The 22,335-nt window shown below is 40.5% G+C and overlaps 1 protein-coding gene across 3 annotated transcripts in view; it reads right to left on the reverse strand.

Annotated features, from left to right (window-relative positions):
- Positions 1-20,481, reverse strand: part of LOC120023646 (ral GTPase-activating protein subunit alpha-2-like) — a 155,096-nt gene extending 134,615 nt beyond the window's left edge. For all 3 annotated transcript variants that reach the window (XM_038967694.1, XM_038967695.1, XM_038967696.1), the window contains exon 1: positions 20,271-20,481. In XM_038967694.1, the coding sequence (XP_038823622.1) occupies positions 20,271-20,376 (106 nt within the window). In that variant the 5' untranslated portion in view covers positions 20,377-20,481. The remainder of the gene's footprint in view (positions 1-20,270) is intronic.
- Positions 20,482-22,335: the final 1,854 nt, after the last annotated feature.

The raw sequence follows: 22,335 nt of genomic DNA on the forward strand, positions 1-22,335 counted from the left end.
TTCTTGGTTAGTGGCTATCAATATCTTTATTTGGCCGAATTGGTGATAGCTACTGGTGGAGAGAAAAAATGGTGGACAAAGAAAAATGGTGTCTTTTGCTAACGTGGTTAGGTAATAGATTTACATATTTTGTCTTCCCTGTAAAACATTTTAAAAAATCTGAAATGGTGGCTTTATTCACAAGATCTGTATCTTTCATTTGGTGTCTTGGACTTGTGATTTAATGATATTTAGATGCTACTATTTAATTGTGACGCTATGCTAGCGATGCTAATCAGTGTGGGGGGGGTGGGGGATGTTGTCATAGGTGTACCGACCTCGGGCTTGCAGCCATAAGAGGTTTTAAGATAGCCTTGACCAACTACAGTAAAACTTAAATGAATAGCCCGAGCTTAAATCACTTAACACAACAGGCACTTAGAGACAGGTTTCTATTTGAGCCAGGCCTCTATTACCTTAATGCACACAGATTTAGCTCATTTTCATTTCAATTGTTTAATTCCAGCATTTTAATCAATTTCTTCATTTCCTGCACTAATGTGTTATTATTTACTCACTGTGTCATGTTTCTTTTGTCTTAGCCATTACTGAATTATTTAATATAACAAATCAAATCTCAAACAATTCATGTTAACTCATGGTAAACTCGTAAACAATTAATTTAGACCCGGCATTTATTTGAAACAGCCGTTTACAGTAGTTGCTGAAATGTGTGCTGTTGCCCGGCTATTAAAAAAGGGACAGGCAGCTATTTGAGACTAACCAATACCAGCCTTAATTAACAATATAGGCTATAAAGCCTTGGCTACAGGTTAATTAAATTTACAGCTAAGATTTTCTCCCCATCAGAGCCATCAAGAGGGTAAATAACAGTGGTTTAATTGAAAAGGAGAGAATTTGATCCATTGTCCATTAGTCTCATGTGGAATTTGTCTCGTCACATTTGTCGACTAAAAAGAAAAGAAAATTGTCATCGTTTTTTATTGTCTCGTTATCATACATTTCTGTCAGGAAAAATAGGTTGTGGACGAGTATTTTTTGCCATAGTTATTTGTTGACGAAATTAAAACTGGTTGGAATATAGTGGGCAGCACCTTGAACACGTTGTTTGAAATGATGACTGAATAAGCCAGGGAGAAATTGACAGGGTAGGAACAAAAGGGTTGGTCAGTGTTCCCAGATGACCCTAATTAGGTTTTACATGACACGTTTTCATACCACATGCAGCTAGCTACCATATTCATGCTTCGCCTATTCCTCTCGGATTTAGAAGATACCATTGAACAAACAGGCTTATCTAGGCCTACACCAGCACTGGTACCATTCCGTATTAGATAACCATGTTTCCTCTGACTAGCCAGCCAACTAGCAATTACTATTAGCGGCTAACGAGATTTATTTTAGCCCCAACTTGCTAAGAAAATACAAAATAGCATACAGTAGTTTTCAGACAGTAAGACACACAAACTAATAGTGTAACTATAGAACGCTTATGGAAAGCAGCATTTCACCAACAACATCTATCAGACTGCAGAGTGAACGGCAAAAAAGTGCTTGAGACTCCTTGGTCGAGCAACTGCTCCCTCCTTGAGTGACAGGGGGTAGGGCAGGGCGGTGGCATGCAGACATTCTTGCTATACCGCAATGCATGCAGCAGGAGGTGAGGGAAAAAGACGACTCAAGTAGCAAACTATAAAAACGGATATTAAAACGCACCAGAGTTACGTATCACATTTAACAAACCAAACATTAAAATACCGTTATAGAAGGTAAAATAAAAGCCCAACCGGTCCCTGCATCAATACCGATATATAGTACAATATGCTATACTGCCCAGCCCTAATATAAAGCTGATTTTCAATTTGATTGACTGCCGTGGAGCGGCATTTACTGGTTAAAACCTGGTACATTCACACTACTTTATGATAAATAATACAACCGACTTCAATTACTCATTTCTCTGAACAGGTAGAAAAAAACATGGTTGGATGTTGGGTACTACATTTATTGAATATTATCTGAATCCTACCCATTTAAAATGAGGGCAGCTCCCGCTCAGCCCAGTCCAAGTTCTTCTCTGTCCTGGCACCCCAATGGTGGACCCAGCATCCGTGCCCATCTTCCCGAAAATATCTAAAACTCTACCTCTTCAAACAGTATCTTAAATAATCCTCCTACTCACCTCGACCCCCCCAACCCCCAAAATATTAAAATAATTACACACACATACACGCACAAACACCAGTCAAAAGTTTGGACACACCTACTCATTCAAGGGTTTTTCTTTATTTGTACTCTTTTCTACATTGTAGAATAATAGTGAAGACATCAAAAATAGGAAATAACACATGGAATCATATAGTAACCAGAAAAAGTGTTAAACAAATCTAAATATATTTTCTGTTTGAGATTCTTCAAAGTAGCCACCCTTTGCCTTGATGACAGCTTTGAATTCTTTCAAACAGCTTCATGAGGTAGTCACCTGGAATGCTTTTCCAACAGTCTTGAAGGATTTCCCACATACACTGAGCACTTGTTGGCTGCTTTTCCTTCACTCTGAAGGTCCAACTCATCCCAAACTATCTCAATTAGGTTGAGGTTGGGTGATTGTGGCGGCCAGGTCATCTGATGCAGCACTCCATCACTCTCCTTCTTGGTCAAATAACCCTTACACAGCCTGGAGGTGTGTTGCGTCATTGTCCTGTTGAAAAACAAATGATAGTCCCACTAAGCGCAAACCAGATGGGATGCTGGTTAAGTGTGCCTTGAATTCTAAATAAATCAGACTCCTTAGCAAAGCACCCACACACCAGCACACCTCCTCCTCCATGCTTCACGGTGGGAATCACACATGCGGAAATAATCCGTTCACCTACGATGCGTCTCTCAAAGACACGGCGGTAGGAACCAAAAATCTCCAATTTGGACATCAGACCAAAGGACAGATTTTCACCGGTTTAATGTCCTTTCTCGTGTTACTTGGCCCAAGCAAATCTCTTCTTCTTATTGGTGTCCTTTAGTAGTGGTTTCTTTGCAGCAATTCGACCATGCAGGCCTAATTCACACAGTCTCCTATGAACAGTTGATGTGTCAAGTAATAGACACATCTCAACTCTAATTAACTTATCATCTGCAGCAGAGGTAACACTGGGTCTTCCATTCCTGTGGCGGTCCTCATGAGAGACAGTTTCATCATAGCGCTTGATGGTTTTTGCAACTGCACTTGAAGAAACTGTCAAAGTTCTTGAAATTTTCTGTATAGACTGACCATGTCTTAAAGTAATGATGGAATGTTGTTTCTCTTTTCTTATTTGAGCTGTTCTTGCCATAATATGAACTTGGTCTTTTACCAAATAGGGTTATCTTCTGGAAACCCTCCTACCTTGTCACAACACAACTGATTGGCTCAAACGCATTAAAAAGGAAAGAAATTCCACAAATTAAGAAGGCACACCTGTTAATTGAAATTCATTCCAGGTGACTACCTCATGAAGCTGGTTGAGACAATGCCAAGAGTGTGCAAAGCTGAAGTTGAAGAATCTCAAGTATATTTTGATTTGTTTAACACTTTGGTCACTACATGATTCCAATGTCTATTTCGTAGTTTTGATGTCTTCACTATTATTCTACAATGCAGAAAATAGTAAAAATAAAGAAAAACCCTTGAATGAATAGGTGTTCTAAAACTTTTGACCGGTAGTGTGTGCCTAAAATAACATTGTGGTACCGCGGTTGGGTTCGGGACCAGTTCTTACGGCAGCAGGCGGGAGTCGGACAGAAAGCCAGCGGGAGAAGTATGAAAAGCTGCCGTAGCCGGACAGAAAGCCAGCGGGAGAAGTATGAAAAGCTGCCGTAGCCGGACAGAAAGCCAGCGGGAGAAGTATGAAAAGCTGCCGTAGTCGGACAGAAAGCCAGCGGGAGAAGTATGAAAAGCTGCCGTAGCCGGACAGAAAGCCAGCGGGAGAAGTATGAAAAGCTGAGGTAGCGGGCGGGAGTCGGACAGAAAGCCAGCGGGAGCAGTATGAAAAGCTGCCGTAGCCGGACAGAAAGCCAGCGGGAGAAGTATGAAAAGCTGAGGTAGCGGGCGGGAGTCGGACAGAAAGCCAGCGGAAGCAGTATGAAAAGCAGCATCTTGCTAAGATGCATTTAAACTGTGACGCATGAGCAGCATCTCAGCGTTACGCTATGGTATAATGAACATGGGCAAGTGATTGAAAGTAGGCTACACCGTGGACAGGGATGAAAGAAAACGAGATTGTATCTATCCCAGTGTGTTTTGAAAAGTTGAAAATCACATGTCAAGGTCTCAGCTTGACTCAGCAGAGAAAAGGACCTTGCTGACTTTTTTTCCGATGTGGCAGTGATTGTTTCCCCAGAGCTTTACCTCCTAACAGCAGCCATCCTAGTTGACCCTGACCCCACCATCACTCACCACAAAAGCATGGAGAGGAAAGAGGAAGAAGTGACACTGGCCAACATCCTGTCTTCCCCTCCCTCTTGCTCACAGTTGTGTGTGTGTGTGTGTGTGTGTGTGTGTGTGTGTGTGTGTGTGTGTGTGTGTGTGTGTGTGTGTGTGTGTGTGTGTGTGTGTGTGTGTGAGAGAGAGATCCAAGTTAAGGAATAGCCATGCATAGCTCCAGTCACAGAGCCATGTGTGATCAGGTGGTCTAGCAGGCTCCTGTAATTAACAACCTCAGGCAGATCCAGTCAGGCATGAACAGCAAATTAACATGCAGCAGCTCACACACTCAACATTACAGATATCCTCACTGGGCACAAAACCAACAAAAAAAACTCCACTGAAAATAGACTCTCTTCAGAATTCCCCTTCAAGTAGGCTTACAGCAGTCTTAGGGCCGTGACTATTTCCTGACCATAGACCTTGGTATAGCCTACTGATGCTGTCATGTCATACTGTGATATTGGGCCTAAATCAAACTTGAGTCAAGCAGTGTTTTCCACTAGCGCTGAATGTTGGCTATACAGCAGGTTACACAGCAATTTTCAGCCGTGTACTTTTTCAACTTAAATTAACTAGGCTACTTTTCAATTAGCAAATCAGAAAAAAAGGCTGCAGCGTCCTCTCCCGCTAGAGGTAACGATGAGTCGAAATCAACTTAGCCTATGCTTTTCTGGCACATTCAGTTATTTTCTTTTGCGTGTTTCATATGATGCCCCAAAGTGTTGGCGCATCGACTTCCTGTACATTGATTTGCGAACAGCAAGCTTGACTGAATAAAGTCGATCTCATATATTCTTGCCATTCCGAAATACAACGGAGTGTCAAGTCTTGACTATCTTAATTATGTTTGTTTGTTATTTTATAAAATAATGACATACCATGTTCAATTATTACACGATTAAATTAATCATATCACAATTAATTAATTAAGTAGTAATCTGGGGAACCACGGGAAAAGTTATTTAACGAGTTACTATCTCCCGACTAAACTCTAAAGACATCTCTTTCGTCAGTCAGTCAATTAATTCAATCTTATTACCTCATATCAGACTCATTCTGAATGTCGCAGAACTCTTGGATATCTGCACGAACCCTAGCATAAATGATGAAATTGGCTTAATTTATTTATTTACTAACTAACTAACCACACAGAATAAAACAAACAGGATAATTTTCACATCGATTACTACACAATGCAATGAAAAGTCCCTAGTAGACTAAACCAGTATGACGGCTTGTTACACAAAATTACGGATTCAAAAGAGAGGGAAAGGGAGAGACAAAGGAATTCCACGATTGTACAGACAGCTGATTACTATGCTCACGGAAATGCGAATAATTTGCACATGAACGGCCGCTCATTCAAAAATAATTGCAATGTACATATTCACTAGGGATGCACGATAAATCTGCGTATTCCTCCAAAGCCCAGTTGTCCTGAGTCTGCACAACTCTGCCAGGACCTAGGATCATGGGAGACACTCAAGTGTTTTAGTACTATATCTCGACACAATGATGAAAATAATCACGGCCTCTAAACCTTCAAGCTGCATACTAGACCCTATTCCAACTAAACTGCTGAAAGAGCTGCTTCCTGTGCTCGGCCCTCCTATGTTGAACATAATAAACAGCTCTCTATCCACCGGATGTGTACCAAACTCACTAAAAGTGGCAGTAATAAAGCCTCTCTTGAAAAAGCCAAACCTTGACCAACAAAATATAAAAAAAACTAATCGGCCTATAGCGAATCTCCCATTCCTCTCAAAAAAAATAGAAAAAGCTGATGCGAAGCATCTCACTGCCTTCCTGAAGACAAACAATGTATACGAAAAGCTTCATTCTGGTTTTAGACCCCATCATAGCAATGAGACTGCACTTGTGAAGGTGGTAAATGACCTTTTAATGGCGTCAGACCGAGACTCTGCATCTGTCCTCGTGCTCCTAGACCTTAGTGCTGCTTTTGATACCATCGATCAGATTGGAAACCCAAATTGGTCTACACGGACAAGTTCTGGCCTGGTTTAGATCTTATCTGTCGAAAAGATATCAGTTTGTCTCTGTGGATGGTTTGTCCTCTGACAAATCAACTGTAAATGTCTGTGTCCCTCGAGGTTCCGTTTTAGGACCTCTATCGTTTTCACTATATATATATTACCTCTTGGTGATGTCATTCTGAAACATAATGTTAACTTTCACCGCTATACAGATGACACACAGCTGTACATTTCAATGAAACATGGTAAAGCCCCAAAATTGCCCTCGCTGGAAGCCTGTGTTTCAGACATAAGGAAGTGGATGGCTGCAAATTCTTATTTTAAACTCGGACAAAACAGAGTTGCTTGTTCTAGGTCCCAAGAAACAAAGATCTTCTGTTGAATCTGACAATTAATCTTGATGGTTGTACAGTCGTCTCAAATAAAACTGAAGGTCCTCGGCGTTACTCTGGACCCTGATCTCTCTTTTGACGAACATATCAAGACTGTTTCAAGGACAGCCTTTTACCATCTACGTAACATTGCAAAAATCAGAAACTTTGCTCTACTTTCCAGCTACCAGGATAAAGCACTAAATAAGCGTCAGTTAGTGCTAAACTCAGCTGCTAGAATCTTGACTAGAACCCAAAAATTTGATCATATTACTCCAGTGCTAGCCTTTACACTGGCATCCTGTTCAGGCAAGGGCTGATTTCAAGGTTTAACCTCTCTGGGGTAGGGGGCAGTATTTTCACATCTGGATGAAAAGTGTGCCCAAAGTAAACTGCCTGTTACTCAGGCCCAGAAGCTAGGATATGCATATTATTGGTAGATTTGGATAGAAAACACTCTAAAGTTTCTAAAACTGTTAAAATAATGTCTGAGTATAACAGAACTGATATGGCAGGCGAAACCCCAGGGACAACCCCCCCCCCCCCCCCAAAAAAATCAGCTTACCACTATTTTCAATGGCTAGTATTTTAATAATAAGGCCAAGTCCTCCCAGATTGCAGTTCTTAGGGCTTTCACTAGATGTCAGTCTTTAGAAAGAGTTTCAGGATGGTATTTGGAAAAATTACACAGAAATTGTAGTTTTCCTAGGTGGCTCCCATTTTGGCTGTAGTGTTTCCAAGCGCGTGGAGGAAAGCGCGTTCTTTCTTATTTATCTCCAGTAATGAACATACTATTCTCCGTCTTAAATTTTATCGCTTATTTGTGTATTAGGATACCTAAGGTTTGATTATAAACGTTGTTTGACTTGTTTGGAAAAGTTTATTAGTAACGTTTGGGATTCAATTTGTATGCATTTTGATGGAGGGAAACTGAGTGGATTGACTGAAGCGCGCCAGCTAAACAGAGTTTTTATGACTATAAAAGAAGGACATTATCGAACAAAAGGACCATTTGTGATGTAACTGGGACCTTTTGGAGTGCCAACAGAAGAAGATCATCAAAGTTAAGGCATTTTTTATATCGCTATTTCTGACTTTTGTGTCGCACCTGACTGGTTGAAATATGATTTTTCATGTTTTTGTATGCGGGGCGCTGTCCTCAGGTAATCGCATTATTTGCTTTCGCCGTAAAGCCTTTTTGAAATCTGACACAGCGGCTGGATTAAGAAGAAGTTAAGCTTTATTTTAATGTATATCACATATATTTTCAAATATGTTAAATATTTGAATTGAGTATTTTTGAATTTCATGACGCCACGTAAAATTTTGCGCTATACGTGCAACACAGCATTATACTAAACTAGCCCACAATGTCTGCTGTGTGGATCGAGCAGTCAACAAGTTGAGCAGTCATTTGAAAGAGTAACAAAATTTCAGCGAGACAACTCAAAAGGCGATATCCATTAAAGCCAAGATAATGGAATTCATTGTCCTTGACAAACAACCATTACCCGTTGTGGGTAATGTTGGCTTTTGCTGACTAGTCGAGCACCGGTACACACGACCAAGTGCACTATTTTTAAGATGTTGCCCTACCGGAATTACACAGTAATAGCGTCACTGCTATTAGCTTCACGACATACATACTATGGAACGCCGTTTGGGTTTTTGAGTGTCAAAAAAGATACAGTAGCACTGTCAAAGCTGTACAAAAAAGTCAGCAAACACAGGCCACGAACAATGTGTTTACAATAATGCGTTGGTAATAAAGCATAATTTGTTCGACCTCGACCACATTTGTTCGACCGCAACCTAAACTCAGCAAAAAAAGAAGCGTCCCTTTTTCAGGACCCTGTCTTTCAAAGATAATTCGTAAAAATCTAAACAACTTCACAGATCTTCATTGTAAAAGGTTTAAACACTGTTTCCCATGCTTGTTCAATGAACCATAAACAATGAACTTCTTATGGCTGCAGGGGCAGTATTGAGTAGCTTGGATGAAAGGTGCCCAAAGTAAACGGCCTGCTGCTCCTCAGTCCCAGTTACTAATATATGCATAGTATTATTAGTATTGGATAGAAAACACTCTGAAGTTTCTAAAACTGTTTGAATTATGTCTGTGAGTATAACAGAACTCATATGGCAGGCAAAAACCAAGATCCCATTGAAATCACAGCGAGATATGAATGAGTATTCACTTCCTACGGCTTCCACTAGATGGCAAAAGTCTGTAGAACTTTGATCACTCTACTGTGAAGGGGGGCCGAAGGAGACAGGAATGAGTCACCACTGCCATGAGGTGAACATTCTTTCACTATGCGCCTTCACATAAGAGGCAGCTCCGTTCCATCGCTCATCTGAAGTCAATGTAATTCTCCGGTTGGAACGTTATTCAAGATTTGAACAACATTCTAAAGATTGATTCAATACATCGTTTGACATGTTTCTACTGACTGTTACGGAACTTTTGGACATTTCGTCACGTTTTAGTGAATGCGCTTTGTGACTTTGGAATTGTTTACCAAACGCGCTAACCAAAGTAGCTAATTGGAAATAAATAACAGACATTATCAAACAAATCAAGCATTTATTGTGGACCTGGGATTCCTGGGAGTGCATTCTGATGAAGATCAAAGGTAAGGGAATATTTATCATGTAATTTCTGGTTTCTGTTGACTCCAACATGGCGGCTAATTTGACTCTTGTTCTGAGCTCCGTCTCAGATTATAGCATGGTTTGCTTTTTCCGTAAAGTTTTTTTGAAATCTGACACAGCGGTTGCATTAAGGAGAGGTATATCTATAATTCCATGTGTATAGTATTATCATCTACATTTATGATGAGTATTTCTGTTGAAACGATGTGGCTATGCACCATCACTGGATGTTTTTGGAACTAGTGAATGTAACGCGCCAATGTAAACAGATTTTTTTTATATAAATATGAACTTTATTAAACAAAACATGCATGTATTGTGTAACATGAAGTCCTATGAATGTCATCTGATGAAGATCATCAAAGGTTAGTGATTCATTTTAGCTATATTTCTGCTTTTTGTGACTCCTGTCTTTGGCTGGAAAAATGGCTGTGCTTATTGTGGTTTGGTGTGACCTAACAATCATTTGTAGTGCTTTTGCTGAAAAGCATATTTGAAATCGGACACTTTGGTGGGATTAACAACAAGATTACTTTTAAAATGGTACTGTATAAGAAACATGTATGTCTGAGGAATTTTAATTATGAGATTTCTGTTGTTTTGAATTTGGCTCCCTGCACTTTCACTGGCTGTTGTCATATCATCCCGTTACCGGGATTGCAGCCATAAGAAGTTGATGAACATGCACCTGTGGAACGGTCGTTAACTTCTTGGGGTTAATAGGTTTTGATTATGTTTTACTGGTAATGGGGACATACATAAATGCTTACAAAATATATTTTGGTCAGTGTGGTGTGTGTGTGTCACCTGTATTTAACTACGCAAGTGAGTTAAGAACAAATTTTTATTTACAATAATGGCCTACCCCAGCCAAACCCGGACAACGCTGGGCCAATTGTGCGCCGCCCTATGGGACTCCCAATCATGGCCGGGTGTGATAGAGCCTGGATTCAAACCAGGGACTGTAGTGATGCCTCTTGCACTGAGATGCAGTGCCTTAGACCGCTGCGTCCATGTGTGTGTGTTAAATATTTAACTGTACTAGAATGCATAAAAGAGATCCCAAAACAACAACTGTTCTGACATAATTGTTCTTTCAGTACCCACGGACCATTCCAACTGTTTGGATTACAGAAATATTGTTTCATTATTCAACCATTTGATGTTACTGTTTTGGCGAGAGGAATCGCCTTGTAACAAAGAGATTTTCCCCCTCCTCCTGCAAAGCCCAAAGGCAGAGTTTCTACAAGGTATTTACGACCGTCATAAAATGGCCGACTTCACCCCTCTCCCCCTCTGCGGGAGAAAGAGGGCGCTGTAGAGCGGACCCACTGTAACTTGATCCTTCCTATCCTCACAGGAGAGTCATGACAGTAGTTACATGTCAATGGTATCGAAACGGGACAAGTGAACTAAAGATCTCGTTTGTATTTTCAATATGTTTTGTTTGTATTTTAAAGTCCATCAGGACTAGCCAGACAGTGACGTTTGAGTGAGTGACTCGTCAGCAGCCTACCGAATCGCATTGGTAAGAGAGCTGATGTTTTGGCTCCCTAATTTACATACTGGTAGGCTTTTTGGAAATTATCTGCAGAAATTCTAAAAACATTCAATGAAGATTGTGAATCCTCCTCACTGCAGGAACAATAGGTAGGCTTGTGGCGAGAATGCCTTACTCTGGTCCAAAATATGATAAAAGAAAACAGATTGAAATGTTTTAAAAGCTACGATATTTGTATGGTATTTTCAAAGATGTTGATATAGATCTACTGATTTAATCAAAGTGTTGACAATGGAGTAATTAACTGCAACTTTCTGTGTAGCAAAACCCATGTTTAACACCTGCGTCATTCTTCAATCATACCTGTATTGCAGATAGCTGAGAAAATGCCTCTTAAGAAGAATCTTGAAGCCTGTGGAAGTCAGCAGACTCTTAACCTCTTTGGGCTGCAGGGGCAGTATTGAGTAGCCTGGATAAAAGGTGCCCATTTCAAACGGCCTCGTACTCAATTCTTGCTCGTACAATATGCATATTATTATTACTATTGGATAGAAAACACTCTCTAGTTTCTAAAACCGTTTGAATTATATCTGTGAGTAAAACAGAACTCATTTTGCAGCAAACTTCCTGACAGGAAGTGGAAAGTCTGAAATTGAGGCTCTGTTCTAGGGGCTGCCTATTAAAGTCCTTGTTATTTATTAGTTTAGATGCACTTCATACGTCTTCCACTAGATGTCGACAAGGAGTGAGAGAAGAAATGGAGTGTGTAACTTGATCTGGACTCGAATTACAGCTCTTTGAATGACGTGTCCCCCATTTCCTGTTTTCAGGAAGGCGCGAAGAGGGACCTGGATTTGCCTTTTGAAAAGCTGTCGTTATAGGCGACTACTATCTCCGGCTTTGATTTTATTTGATACATGTGACCATATCATCGTAAAGTATGTTTTTCAATATAGTTTAATCAGATTATTGAAATTTTTTCGGGAGTTTTGCCGTGTTCCGTTCTCTTCCGTTTGTTGACATGGAGAGATTCGTGCCACTTGGCTAGTGTGCTTGCTAAATCGAGAGGGAAAGAGGCCGTTCTTAATCCAGACAACGATTGTTCTTGACAGAGGACACCTTGTACAACATTCTGATGGAAGATCAGCAAAAGTAGGAAACATTTTATGATGCTATTTCATATATCTGTCGTACATGTGAACTAGTCGTCGGCGCCCAGCTTTTGGGTACTCTAGCTATACCGAAGCTGTATGTCGAAATGAAGTTATTTTTAGAATTCTAACACGGCGATTGCATTAAGAACTAGTGGATCTATCATTTCCTATACAACATGTATTTTTTAGTTATGTTTATGAATAGCTATTTGGTCAGAATATGTGTGTCAGAAAAAGTGTCAGAAAAAAAATCTGGACGTTGTGGGAAAAAGTAGCTAAGTTAGCACAATGTATAACCATTGATTTCAGCTCTAAATATGCACATTTTCGAACAAAACATAAGCGTATGTATAACCTGATGTTATAGGACTGTCATCTGATGAAGAATATCAAGATTAGTCAAAAATTATATATCTTTTACTGGTTTGTTACGATCGCTAACTTTTACTGCTGGGAAATGGCTTGTGTTTCTGGCTATTGTGGTAAGCTAATATAACGCTATATTGTGTTTTCGCTGTAAAACACTTAATAAATCGGAAATATTGTCTGGAATCACAAGATGCCTGTCTTTCATTTGCTGTACACTATGTATTTTTCAGAAATGTTTTATGATGAGTATTTAGGTATTTGGCGTTGGTGTCTGTAATTATTCTGTCTGCTTTCGGTGCAATTTCTGATTGTAGCTGCAATGTAAACTATGATTTATACCTGAAATATGCACATTTTTCGAACAAAACAGATTTATTGAATAACATGTTATAAGACTGTCATCTGATGAAGTTGTTTGTTGGTTAGTTTGGTTGGTTCTTGGTTAGTTAGGTTGGCTTTGTGCATGCTACCTGTGCTGTGAAAAATGTCTGTCCTCTTTTGTATTTGGTGGTGAGCTAACATAAATATACGTGCTGTTTTCGCTGTAAAACATTTAAAAAATCGGACATGTTGGCTGGATTCACAAGATGTGTACCTTTCATTTGCTGTATTGGACTTGTTAATGTGTGAAAGTTAAATATTTCTAAAAAATATATTTTGAATTTCGCGCCCTGCACTTGAAGTGGCTGTTGTCATATTGTGGGCGGCCTCGGGCTTGCAGCCAGAAGAAGGTAAACAAGATTTTTTATTCTCTCGAATAAATTACATACTGTAATTCACAAAGAGAATTGCAAATTCTTTCACTAATTTAACTGATATTGTTCTCCCTCTTAAACCTCTTGGCGCACAGATCCCTTTAGCGGGATCATTTTCATAAACATTCGCTGAATTTCAGAGCGCCAAATTCAAAAAAAAATTACTAAAAATATTTAATTTCATGAAATCACAAGTGCAATATACCAAAACACAGCTTGGCTTGTTGTTAACCTCTCTTGGGTACGTGAGACGTTAGCGCCCCACCTCTTCAACAGCCAGTGAAACTGCTGGGCGCCAAATTCAAATACAGAAATACTCATTATAAAAATTCAGAAAACAAAACATATTTCACATAGGTTTAAAGATTAACTTCTTGTGAATCCAACCACGGTGTCAGATTTAAAAAATGCTTTACGGCGAAAGCATATCTTACGATTATGAGAACATAGCCCACTAGACAAATCATTACAAACAGTAACCAGCCAACTAGAACAGTTACACAAGTCAGAAATAGAGATAAAATTAATTCCTTACCTTTGATGATCTTCATATGGTTGCACTCAGCAGACATTAATTTACTCAATAAATGTTCCTTTTGTTCGATAAAGTCTCTTTATATCCAAAAACCTTAGTTTTGTTTGCGCGTTTTCTTCAGTAATCCACAGTCAAAACAGGAAGACAAAAAAATCCAAATTGTATCCGTAAAGTTCATAGAAACATGTCAAACGATGTTTATATTCAACCCTCAGGTTGTTTTTAGCCTAAATAATCGATAATATTTCAACCGGACAATAACTACTTCCTGAATGGATTTCTCTCAGGTTTTCACCTGCCCAATCAGTTCTGTTATACTCACAGACACTATTTTAACAGTTTTGGAAACTTTAGAGTGTTTTCAATCCAATCGACCAGTTATATGCATATCATATCTTCTGGGCCCGAGAAGCAGGCAGTTTAATTTGGGTATGCATTTCATCCAAAATTCCGAATGCTGCCCCCTACCCTAGAGAAGTTAATCCACCTGTCGTGTCAGATTTTGAAAATATGCTTTACAGCGAAAGCAATCCAAGCATTTGTGTGTGTTTATCGATCACTAGACAAAACATTACAAACACCTAGCAGCAATGTAGATTGGTCACGAAAGTCAAAACAGCAATAAAATGAATCGCTTACCTTTGATGATCTTCAGATGTTTGCACTCACGAGACTCCCAGTTACACAATAAATGTTCCTTTTGTTCGATAAAGATTATTTTTATATCCAAAAACCTCAAATTTTTTAGCGCGTTATGTTCAGTAATCCACAGGCTCAGGCAGGTCATGAAGGGCAGACAAAATTCCAAATAGTATCCGTAAAGTTCGTAGAAACATGTCAAACGTTTTTTATAATCAATCCTCAGGTTGTTTTTAACATAAATAATCGATAATATTTCAACCGTACGGTAAACTATTCAATACAAGAGAGAAAGAAAATGTTGAGCTACCACTTTCGCGCGCATGAACTAATCGAAGGACATCTGGCTATCCACTGACGCGATTTGATAAATCTCGCTCATTTTTCAGAATAAAAGCTTGAAACTATGTCTAAAGACTGTTCACACCCTGTGGAAGACATAGGAAAAGGAATCTGGTTGATATCCCTTCAATGGAGGAAAGGCAGGCAATGGAACAGGGATTTTTCAAAATAAGAGGCACTTCCGGGTTGGATTTCTTCAGGTTTTCGCCTGCAAAAATCAGTTCTGTTATACTCACAGACAATATGTTGACAGTTTTGGAAAGTTTAGAGTGTTTTCTATCCTAATCTGTCAATTATATGCATATTCTAGCATCTGGGCCTGAGAAATAGGCAGCTTACATTGGGAACGTTATTTTTCCAAACATAAAAATACTGCCCTCTAGCTTCAAGAGGTTATTAACACGTATGGACCCAGAACTTAACTGAACATCTGTTCTGTTTATTTTCAAGACCCATTTTTCCATTTGAAAAAGTGCCCATCACACAATTTCAAGATAATTTGGGCTATTTTACTTCATTCTTCTGTTTTCATATCTTGCAGGAAAAGTCATATATTGCAGTAAAATACACTGCTCAAAAAAATAAAGGGAACACTTAAACAACACAATGTAACTCCAAGTTAATCACACTTCTGTGAAATCAAACTGTCCACTTAGGAAGCAACACTGATTGACAATAAATTTCACATGCTGTTGTGCAAATGGAATAGACAAAAGGTGGAAATTATAGGCAATTAGTAAGACACCCCCAAAAAAGGAATGGTTCTGCAGGTGGTGACCACAGACCACTTCTCAGTTCCTATGCTTCCTGGCTGATGTTTTGGTCACTTTTGAATGCTGGCGGTGCTCTCACTCTAGTGGTAGCATGAGACGGAGTCTACAACCCACACAAGTGGCTCAGGTAGTGCAGCTCATCCAGGATGGCACATCAATGCGAGCTGTGGCAAGAAGGTTTGCTGTGTCTGTCAGCGTAGTGTCCAGAGCATGGAGGCGCTACCAGGAGACAGGCCAGTACATCAGGAGACGTGGAGGAGGCCGTAGGAGGGCAACAACCCAGCAGCAGGACCGCTACCTCCGCCTTTGAGCAGGAGGAGCACTGCCAGAGCCCTGCAAAATGACCTCCAGCAGGCCACAAATGTGCATGTGTCAGCATATGGTCTCACGAGGGCTCTGAGGATCTCATCTCGGTACCTAATGGCAGTCAGGCTACCTCTGGCGAGCACATGGAGGGCTGTGCGGCCCCACAAAGAAATGCCACCCCACACCATGACTGACCCACCGCCAAACCAGTCATGCTGGAGGATGTTGCAGGCAGCAGAACGTTCTCCACGGCGTCTCCAGACTCTGTCACGACTGTCACATGTGCTCAGTGTGAACCTGCTTTCATCTTCATCTTGTGGCCTGCTGGAAGTCATTTTGCAGGGCTCTGGCAGTGCTCCTCCTGCTCAAAAGCGGAGGTAGCGGTCCTGTTGCTGGGTTGTTGCCCTCCTACGGCCTCCTCCACGTCTCCTGATGTACTGGCCTGTCTCCTGGTAGCGCCTCCATGCTCTGGACACTACGCTGACAGACACAGCAAACCTTCTTGCCACAGCTCGCATTGATGTGCCATCCTGGATGAGCTGCACTACCTGAGCCACTTGTGTGGGTTGTAGACTCCGTCTCATGCTACCACTAGAGTGAGAGCACCGCCAGCATTCAAAAGTGACCAAAACATCAGCCAGGAAGCATAGGAACTGAGAAGTGGTCTGTGGTCACCACCTGCAGAATCACTCCTTTATTGGGGGTGTCTTGCTAATTGCCTATAATTTCCACCTTTTGTCTATTCCATTTGCACAACAGCATGTGAAATTTATTGTCAATCAGTGTTGCTTCCTAAGTGGACAGTTTGATTTCACAGAAGTGTGATTGACTTGGAGTTACATTGTGTTGTTTAAGTGTTCCCTTTATTTTTTTGAGCAGTGTACTTTAAAATCTCAAGAAAAGACAAGGTTAAATGTTAAAAAAGGTTGATAGGACTCTTACTTAGAAAATAGTCCTAGACGATATCCCCCCCAAAAAATAGGCATACACTGAATTCATAAATTTCCTGTAATTCAAATTGTACACAATACCACAACAAAAAAATCAACTCTGGGAGGTAAACTCAATGAAGTATTCAATCATTTCACTGTGTATTTCAGATGGAATAAAAGTAGTATAAAGTACCAGAGGCACCAGAGGCCACCCCAAAATCAAGAAGTTTTTACCAAACAAGCTCTGAACCCCCAGCAGGCTCCTTTTTCTATTTGGCTGGCTACTCCATGTGCTTGTGGAAAACACTGGTCAAGCTGAATCAACATGGATAGGGGCACCAGGGACAGAGTCCAGATTCTCACTGGTTTCAGGATGTCCCTGACATTTAGAAGGACCTTTAATATAATTCCAATCTTGATATCAAAAACATCAGAAGTGGCATATTTTATATTACTGTAAGAATGGAGGGAGTGGCATTTGTCTGTGTTCTTTGGTCAGTGTGTGTAAAATCTGTCCAAGTTCTCGTCAAGATATGCCTTTTGAACACAATAAAAACCATATAGCTTTGTAAGCTTTCACCATGACATAACAGCACAATCATTTTTATTTAAAAGAGGTCAACGTTCCCCCTAGACTCCCTGCTGTGTCCAGCACCCCATCACTCATCCCCACTTCCTGTCCACACAGGAACCAGCCAGCACCAGACCAGGAGGAAATCCTTCTTTGTTGAAAACACTGACTGCAGGAGGGAGGAGGGTGGCCAACGGACATCAATATGGAGGCCCAGCTATCAGCTGCTGCACAAACAGACCTGCCTTATCTTTGCCCACACATGAGGACAAGAAAAACCGTAGGGAAGTAACAGACTCCCTTGGACCACTGTTGACCTCTATCTTGACCGTACAAGTCTTGACATTGAATGTGCAGCGTCAGCAGGAAAGTACCCTGATAGGCTAGACTTTTGACATATTAACCACCTTTGCGCTAGTTCAGCACTTTTTTGAGATGGAGATTTGTACACAGACACAGTGTAAAGTGGTTGATAGGTAGTGCCTGACAGGGGGCCAGTCCCAGATACAGGTGTTCTACAGGTCAGCGAGCCTGTTAAAAGATGGACTCAGGCAAGGGAAGTCAATTGAAATGGTCCAACTAGCACACCGCTCCACAATGAGCTTCATAAAAGACACTACACGAAGAGAGTGAGAGTCTGGCAATATTTCTGGTTGTTTGGCATGGAATGATACTGATGCAGAGGGAAATTAGGCTAAATGACCTTACAGTATGCATATAACCTAGGCCTACAACACAGAATGACGCTTCCTGTTCAAAGGTAGACCCTAGGTTAACAAACAGGACTTTCTTTAGAAGAGTCCCATCTGCAAATAAATGGAGAAGATACTTTTTTTTAACAGCATTCAATGTGAAAGAGTGTAATATAATGAGGCGTCTATATGGCCTCAATTTACAGTCAGGTCCACAATTATTGGCACCTTTGATAAAGATATTATATGCTCCAAATAAATTGCTATTATATTATTTTAAGTGATGAAAGAAAATCTAAAATATAGGGGTGCCAATAATTTTGGCCCCTGTGTTCAATACTCTAGCACTCTCCCCTTGTGAGGATAACAACACTGAGCCTTTTTATAAAGATGTTTTATGAGGTTGGAGAACACGTTGGGGCTACTACTGGTGTGCGTGGCCAAAGAGCTCTACTTTCATGCAGGTACTATGGTCAGACAGAGTACTTTGGCCACGGACACCAGTGGTAGGTTTGGCATTGAAAAACAGAAACAAATGCAGAAAAGTATATCATACCTACAGTAAAATATGGTGGTGGATCTTTGATGTTAGTCTCCAGACTTGAACCACATTGAAAACGTGTGGCGTGAATTGAAGAGGGCAATCCATAAGAGCAGACAAAGGATATCAAGGAACTGGAACGATTCTGTATGGAGGAATGGTCTAAAATGTTCTCCAATCTCATAAAACATTGGATAAAAAGACTTGAGTATTGAAAACAGGGGTGCCAATCATTTTGACCAGTATCTTGAGATGTTTTTGTATTACTTGTTAAACAAAATATTTCTCTAAGCAATTGTAGTATAAAATAAATGTCCCTTTGTTTTGTTGCATACAATATAGCTCAGTATAATTACAGTATTTTCTGTTCATCTTTATTACGGGTGCCAAAAATGATGGACCTGACTGTATATCCAATTAAAAAGAGTTAGATCCACAATCTGTCATTCCAAACATATCTGCAATTTGTACAAATGTATTTTCTTGTCCTTGCAGTCTTCTGAATTTTTGCATAAGATGAGTGAGAGAAACAATATTGACCATTGAAACTCTAGGTAGGAACTGATAGTGAGATAGACTTAAACAAATTTAAACACAAAGCCTGGTAAGATAAATTCCACAAAAATAAACTGAAACAGTGGTTCATTTCCCCAAGGAGAACAAACTAGCAGAACTACAGTCAACTGTCACACACCCCCACATCCTTTCTCTGATAACCATACCCGGGGAAAGATAGGTATGCCTGCCTATTGAATAGGCTTCTTCTATTCAATACCTATATTTTCACTTTGTTTTTGATATATAGACTAATGTCTCAAACAGACAAATGATAAGATACTTTATTTGCAGCTAATAGAAAAAAAACGTACCTAATTGTTAGGCTGGCTATTCCGATAATTTCCTACTGCCTGCATCAGGACAAAATAAATGGCATTCAATAAGAATAGGTAGCCATGTCATGTGACAACCACCTATGAATTATGCAATACTATCTGAATATGTAGCTAACTGGCTAGGTAAGAAATTGAAAGTACACCCAAAGGCTAATTTAATTTGTGGGACTAGCAAACTAGCTACCTAGTTACATGTTTCAACAAAGTGTCATGTGCATTCTGTTCAGATGTCATCTCCAAATGTTGGCTAACGTTACTGAATGGCTCTTTTGTTAATGCTAGCTAGCCTAGCAATATACATTTCATTGAGTTTAGCAAGCTATACAGTGCCAGCTGCTATGTTAGCTAACAACTCTTTGAGGGACTAGAGGTTGATAGCTAGTAAGCAAGCAGCCAACTTGCAAACAAAACTGTCCATCTAGTTAGTACCTAGGACGTGAAGCGAAGCACCTTGTTAGCACAAAGCTAGGTTTTTGTAACCTGCCTGCTGCTGACTGGCATGCTAATCAGCTAGCTCTGGCTAACCGTTCTACAATGACACTACTGGTGGCTTGCAAACGAACGTTAGACAGACGCGCTAACCACAAAGGATGGCTTGGCTTAGCTAGCTAACGTTAGCCAGCTCCACGTTTATCATATAGGTTAGCATGATGCCCCATATATTCGACGTGGTAAAAAAAACATTGGACACAAAGGTTAGCTAGCTAGCTTACTAGGAGGCAGGCACCATCAATAATCGAGCGAGTCACTGGTGCTGCATCAAAGCTCGATGACATGTCACTCACCTAACAGTGACCGGAGGTGCTTCAGTCGGGTCAATACATCCTTCTTTGGATCCAGAACTTTCTGTGTAGATTTCTTGACGTCTCCATGGCCCCTTCGAGTGAACATTCCGCTGTAAAAAGCAATTTTGAAACCTAGAATAAGTTACCTCTTCTTTACCATATAGTGAGCCTATGCTGTGACACCGTCACTTTCCTCACCACCGCACTATGCTTGCTCCGCGAGCATACTTTGCGCCGCTAGTCCCCTCCTTTTTCGAGGGTGTGTAAACACGGAAGCGCAGCTCGTAACGTGGCCACGCCCCCTGTAGTACGTAGCCAGCAAGTGCTCAAGCGCTTGCCCCATGTTTACAATTTCACACAAACTTAATATTGCCACTGTCTTTGAGAGCTACCAACTCTCACCCATTGGCCGTGAAACACGTATTTGACCCTCTTCTCACACACCACACCTCTTATATCTCACGCATTGAAAAGTACTGCTTTTTCTAATAAGTCAGTGCGTTAACTTTGGAGCGAGAGAACGTTCTCCGCTGAGTTTATTAAACTGTAAAAATAGCAGCATGGTAGCGCTGTTTTATGTCCAATGTTGTCAACAAAATTAGGTTGCTGTTACTCCCGTCCCTATTGCAGAATGCTGCATTTTGACAGCATGTACTAAAGTTGATTTATTCCACACTTGCATTGGCCCCCTCGTTTGGTGATTGACATTTAGGCTATGACAACGACAAGGCAGCAGACATACCTTCCAGTAGTGGTGCGTTGTTCGCTATTAATTGTGACCGTGATATATAGGCCTAAAGGCAGAGACAACAAGAAGACAGTGGAAAAATAAATTCAACCACACTTTTATTTTATCACAAAACCGGATAGCAACCTTTGTCCGATTAAGTCCATGACGCATATGGCATGTAACAGACAGGTACATGACCTCCAGCATGGTCAAGCAAGGTAATGTTTACGACATTTTCGGACCACTAAACAACTATTGATTTAGAACCACAGCGAGTTAACACATGTCGCAAAGAAAACAGGAGCTGCCTCCACTATTCCAGCACCATTTCAACTTCAACATTTCAACATCAAATCACCTCTGCTTAGTCTAATACAGTGACAACTAAAATGTACCATAAACAATTTAGTCCAATCAACATAAACTAAATATGATGTGGCTGTCCATGGTTCTGATTTTTGTTTGCATGTGTGTGCATGAGTTGGTGTAAGTAAAAAAAAACATGTTGACTCACTCTACTTGCAGAGAAATGTGAATGCCATCCTCCTCTCTTTCATATTGATGAAACAGTCTATCACTCTGTCATACAGTACACGCTTTTATTTTTTGTTGTTCTAGGCTAACTGGCTAAAATGCTTGCTCACTAGCCTAACTTCCATTCATGGCCAACGTTAGCTAGTTAACATTGGCTTTCTACATAGCGACATACTTCCATCCTCTCAGGCCAGGTGAAGAACAATGATTTCATTAATGGTCGGATCAGAATCGCCATTATAATCATTGACCAGTATGGAGAAATGCAAATCCCTATCTCCATCCATGGCTAATTTAGCAAACTAGCTAGCTATCCACCAGAGGATAACAACACAAAGAGATACAACAATTCAAGTTGTTTCTGTGTATTAGTGATGTATGCTCTCAAAGCGATTTGATAAGAGAGACGCCAAATCCAAGCTGGCTTCCCTTGACACTTGTTTCCCCGCCAGGAAAAAAGTTTGTCAAGGGATGACAAATGCTCCCTGGCTTCCCTTGTATTCAATGCTAGAGGCGGTAACATTGGGGCTCCCGAGTGGTGCAGCGGTCTAAGGCACTGCATCTCAGTGCAAGAGGGGTCATTACAATCCTTGGTTCACAATCCAGGCTGTATCACATCTGGTTGTGATTGGGAGTCCCATAGGGCGGTGCACAATTTGCCCAGTGTCGTCCGGGTTTGGCCGAGGTAGGCTGTCATTGTAAATAAGAATTTGTTCTTAACCGACTTGCTTAGTTAAATAAAGGTTAAAAAAACAATAAATAAATAAAAAACTATGTCCTACTCGTTTGAACCAGATAGAT

This window comes from Salvelinus namaycush, chromosome 28, assembly GCF_016432855.1.
Source record: "Salvelinus namaycush isolate Seneca chromosome 28, SaNama_1.0, whole genome shotgun sequence".
Taxonomy (NCBI): domain Eukaryota; kingdom Metazoa; phylum Chordata; class Actinopteri; order Salmoniformes; family Salmonidae; genus Salvelinus; species Salvelinus namaycush.